This window comes from Nanorana parkeri, unplaced genomic scaffold, assembly GCF_000935625.1.
Source record: "Nanorana parkeri isolate BGI_ZX_2015 unplaced genomic scaffold, ASM93562v1 scaffold1388, whole genome shotgun sequence".
Lineage (NCBI taxonomy): Eukaryota > Metazoa > Chordata > Amphibia > Anura > Dicroglossidae > Nanorana > Nanorana parkeri.
The window spans coordinates 233,863-238,969 of NW_017307656.1; the positions used below are offsets into that span (position 1 = coordinate 233,863).

General features: G+C 50.7%; 1 protein-coding gene across 4 annotated transcripts in view; it reads right to left on the reverse strand.

Annotated features, from left to right (window-relative positions):
- Positions 1-118: 118 nt before the first annotated feature.
- ARHGAP32 (Rho GTPase activating protein 32) overlaps positions 119-5,107 on the reverse strand; it is a 54,265-nt gene continuing 49,276 nt past the window's right edge. For all 4 annotated transcript variants that reach the window (XM_018569751.1, XM_018569750.1, XM_018569749.1 and 1 more), the window contains 2 exons: positions 4,441-4,847; positions 119-2,460 (listed from right to left, as the gene is read on the reverse strand). In XM_018569751.1, the coding sequence (XP_018425253.1) occupies positions 241-2,460; positions 4,441-4,847 (2,627 nt within the window). In that variant the 3' untranslated portion in view covers positions 119-240. The remainder of the gene's footprint in view (positions 2,461-4,440; positions 4,848-5,107) is intronic.

Sequence of the window (5,107 nt, forward strand, 5' to 3'; positions counted from 1 at the left end):
CTTTTACAACATAAAAACACTTCTCTAACAATGGAGCGGAGTGCAGCTGTCCGGGTGTATTGCTCGTGGTGGGATTGGGGACTCAGGTTATTGTGTATCGCATTTAGGGATTTGGTTTTCTTTTTTTAATCTTTTTTTGTCTCGTCTTTTGAAAAAATAAAACAGTCCGCTGTCCAGCAGAGGTCTGCCTAATAAGAATGAAGTCCTCTCCACCTTCTACCCTCCCTTCCTGGCAGAACCTCACTCTGCGTGGACTTTGGCCTCCGGCCTTTGCATTGCTAACTCGGCAGCTAGAAAGCCTCCTTGGCCGAGTGCCGTGGCATAGTTCCGAGCATTGGAATTGGGGAAGGCGTTCGGAGCCGCTTGGCTGGTTGATCGATGGTGGGGTATGGAATGGTAATCCGCCACATTGTCGTACTGGGATAGTGCGGTTATGGAGCTGTGGAGCTTGCTGTGGAGAGTTTGATATGGATAAAAGATGGCGGGTTCTCTTTCCAAAGACTCGGGGTTATGGCCTCTCAGGCTGTGGCTCCTCTCCGGCTTAGGTGGAGCTGTATTAGAGGAGAACTGAGCCGTGTCTTCTCTGTAACAGTCTCGGTGAGAATTGTCGGCCGGCCTGGCAAGGGACCGGTCTTTATCTTCCGGCAGCCTCATTTCCTTGTGATTTAGCCGGACGGGTTCCTGGGGGTTCACATTGCACTTACTGTTGGAGGAATGATAAGATGCGTGATCAGAAGGCATTGGCATGGACTTGGAGTTGTACTCTGCCGGTGGGAATGGTGGACCATTTCTTCCATCGGAGGTTTGCCGGTGTCCAGTACCCTGCTGCGGTGGAGTCCGGTGCTCAGGATTGACCTCCTGTTGTATTCTACTCCTACTTGTCCCAGTCTGCTTCTGTGGAAGGGATGGCCGATCTTGATGCCCATTTCCATATGGAGGGGGAGGGGCTGCCAGTCTCTCGTCACCTTCCGTTCTTCCAGGATATCGGCTATCCTTTGACTCAGCAACGCTTAGAAGGCCGGGGGTCTTTCCCGGGTCAGAGCGGCTTCTGAGATGAATCACATCTAAACCCGCTATGTCCTCCACTAGAGATGGAGTAACGTTATCATACTGAGACATGACAGGCCCCTTGGATCTCTGACGCGACTTGTTCTCTCTTCTTAGAGACTGCAGCCTGTAACGGTCCATATCCTCCATATCCCAGGAGATATGAAGGGGCCGAGGGTGCTCTGGAGGCACATCTCGACTGATGAAATTGTGCTCACGTAGGGTTCCTCTGGGGTATGGAGCAAGGCCTTGCGATCGATATGCAGTCTTGGGCTGGTGTCTCGTAGTGTAAGAAGCAAAATCACGGCTTGGGTAGAGGTGCAACTGTCGCAAACGCAAGGTGCTATAGGGGTCCATGTCATAGAAGGTTCCATCAGAAGAGTAATATGTTGTGTTCCCTGAATAGGGACTATATCGATAATGTACCCTCCCGTTCTCAAAGTAAGGCTGCAGCTGAGTGACGTGATAATCCGAAGAGGAGCTGAAGGGTGGGCATGCTTTGTACTGGTACACTGGGCGTGGGCAGTAGGCAGGCTCTTCCTCTGGGGGGACCTCGGTTCTGGAAATGGGGACTGCACGTACAGGAGGAGGTGGAGGTTGCATAGGCACATGCATAGACTGAACCCGCCTTATGGTAGGATAAGAGGTAGAGTCCTCGGAGTAACTTCGTAGACCTGGACTCGCAGATCCCATGTAGTCTGGACGACTTCTTGCGCGGGAGTGCTGCATTCCCGAGTGTTTGGCTTGGGTGATATAAGTGCCATAAAGTGTGGAATTGGAGGAGGGAGCTTCGCAGCGAGTAGAATATGGCGGCATGTGCAGAGTCTCAGCTCTGTAGGACTTGGGAATTGCAGACGCCTTATGATGCATTAATGTGTCGTAGGTATCGGTAAGAGTCTCTGGATCCGTCGGAGAAGGATGGAGATGGCGGTAACCGAGCTCCGTGCTCTCAGACTTACTGGATAGATATTGTCGGTAGGCATCTCCCATTTCCACTTTGTCTTCTGCTTTGGCCTGGGCTGGATATGGATGTCTGTAGTTGGCTCCTTGCTCCGTCATATTCTCAGACTTCACATGAGCTGAATAGTTGTGTCTGGGCAGTGCGTCCTCCAATGAAGACGGCAGCATCATTGTGTTGAGGAAGGAGTGGTAATTGCTGGCTGTGATTGCCTCATTGTAGTTGGAGTGCAGAGCAGTAGCCAGGCGACTCTCCATGGTGCGGACGGGTGGAGCTGGTGGAGCCGCGCTCTGCGTTGGGTGTGATGGGAAGGACTCTGAGCGTTGGTGAAGGTGAGGCCTCGGACTGGGCTTATCAGAGGGAGGGGATGGAGTGAAGGCTTCAGTAGGGAAGGTGGGATTCATGTCGCCCGGCCCCGGCAGTGGCATGTCTTCAGGGGGAATGGATTCTGGCACCTGAAATGTAGAAGACCACAGAGGTTACAGTTCACGCCAACAGTCTACGTACATGGATGAATACGTCCTCATCGTTCAAATGATCTATGCCATGATTACTCAGAATTGTTTAATTCCTCCAACGAAGCTTAGAAATGAAGAATGTGATTGGCTACTGTGAGATAGCTAGCTGTTGGCCTTTTCTGCATAGCACAGTGTGAAAGGGTTAATAAACCCTCAGCGTGTATTTGCATATACAGTGGGGCAAAAAAGTATTTAGTCAGCCACCAATTGAATAGCAAGCAGGAGATATATGCAAAAACTTTTTTTTTAAAACACCTTTTCAAACATGTTTACACTTACCAGTGTCTCCGCCGCGCGCTCCCGTCAGAACATCTGAGGAGTCTCGGGCGGCCGCAAAAGATCATGGGGCGGGCGCATGCGCAGTTCAGATGTTCGGCCGGGAGACGAGGAGAGAAACAAGGTAAGTCTATGGAGCAGCATGCACGCGCACAGACACCGTGGGACATCAGAGGAGAGGAGGACAGAGGAGTCAGCGCCGGATCGGAGACCATCACCCAGCGCTGGAGGGACTGCTGAAAACTACACTAAAGAAGATGATCGGATTAGGAGGCATCATTTAAGGTAAGTCCTTACACTAACATTGGGGGGGGTGATGTCCTTTAATGTCACTTTAAAGGAGAACTATGAGGGGGAGGGGGGGAGTGCTTTTCACTCGCCTCATAGTTCTAGCCGACCTGTGACAATGAGACTGTCGCAGGTCGGCTCAGTAGATCGGGAGGTGAGCGAACACATGCCGGCTTTCGCTCACCTCTCGATCCTGTCACGGCTCTCTGCTGTGAAAGGGGAGGGGCTGGATTCCCCGCTCCGATCCGCCAGCGCTGACTGGTGGAACGGACGGGGGAGGGGGCAGGTACAGCTGGCTCTGCCTTTAGATAGGCAGAGCCAGCTGTCAGTCACACAGCTGGGCGGATCCAGACATAATTGTCGGGATCCGCTTCGCCTGCAGCGTCTCAGTATACCGCGAGCTGTAGCTCCCTATATACTGAGCTTAGGGTGACGGGAGGACGCTAGTTTGTGTCCTCCCGTTACCCGGAGGAGAACTATGGGGAAAAGCCCTGACCTCGTAGCTCTCCTTTAAGGAAATCTAATGGCAATAGATACAATTTAATGAAAAGGAAGGAATCAAACATTCACATACACACACGCCTATTATAAATGTATCACTAAAAATATCAGCTTGAGCTACTGAGCTCTGTAAACGGGATTTCTGTCAACAAGAAGTAAGAAGAAATGGAAATAGGAAAAGCAGTCTAACGCTCCACCTGCTGGCTGAATGTGAGAATGCAAAATATGTACAAAGTCACTAAACATTCCCTACGTCTTGTCATGAATATATGAAATTCTGATCGTTTTCACTATACAAAGTAATCCATAAATAATGTTTTATATTTAATCTTTTGTTTTAAAGTATGTTTTCTATCGGCTTGCAGAGCGATGACACTCTCCTAATCCAACCCACCTACAAAGTTAACATTTGCTCAATATGTATCCTATTTTCTGAAGGCTTATAATAAATATATATATATATATATACTATGCTACAGATATTGTGTGCCAAGCTGGCTGTGTGATCACATGAGGGGAATTTATTAAAACTGATGCAGTTGAATCTGAAACAGTTGCCCATGGCAACCAATCAGCATCCGCCTTTCATTTTCAAACCTTCACTGAACACTTCACTTCACTGAAGATACAAGCTGATTGGTTGCTATGGGCATCTGCTCCAGATTCTGTCTGCTCCAGTTTTGATAAATTCCCCGGTTGTGTTCACATTCATGCGGTCTCAGATTGCAGCATGAATGCAAATAGAACAATTTTTGGTGAGGATTACAAATAACGTATACTCGGGGGTCTTCCATCTACCTAATTAAAGTGACTCCCCTGGCTCCCACGTGTCCTATACAAGAGGTGTAGTACCTGAGTGGAAGGGCTCAGTCCAGGGGTGATGGCTGACGGACTTGGTCCCGGCATTGGGTTCGGACATTTCACGGGGCTGTAGTGGATAGTGGTGATGGAGAACGATGAACTGGTGCTGGTGGTGGGCTCTGGGGTGATGTCGGGATTCATCTCAGTGGCGTCCGCCGGTGGTGGAGACAGGTTTTGTGGCGGCAGCTCTGGCGGTGGCTCTTCCTCTGGTGGCGGGGGCAGTGGTAAATCCATGAATTGGAGGTAGGGTGGTCTCTTCTGAGAAGAAACCTGTTGGGCTGACTCAGCCAGTGCCAACGCCAGCATCCGGGCAGCATTTTTCGGGGGTGGCGGGGGAGGAATGAAGGAAACGGTGGGGACAGGGACTTGATCCATGGGAGACTCCATGACACATGATCCTGGAAATAGAGGAGATGTTTCGTCATGTGCACAACTACTGATTACAATGGCACCCTGCCACAAAACACCCAATACATCGGGACACCTTCTCCCAGAGCCCTACCTTCCCCCAGATCCCTCCCTTCCCCCAGAGCCCTCCCTTCCCCCAGAGACCTACCTTCCCCCAGATCCCTCCCTTCCCCCAGAGCCCTCCCTTCCCCCAGAGACCTACCTTCCCCCAGATCCCTCCCTTCCCCCAGAGCCCTCCCTTCCCCCAGAG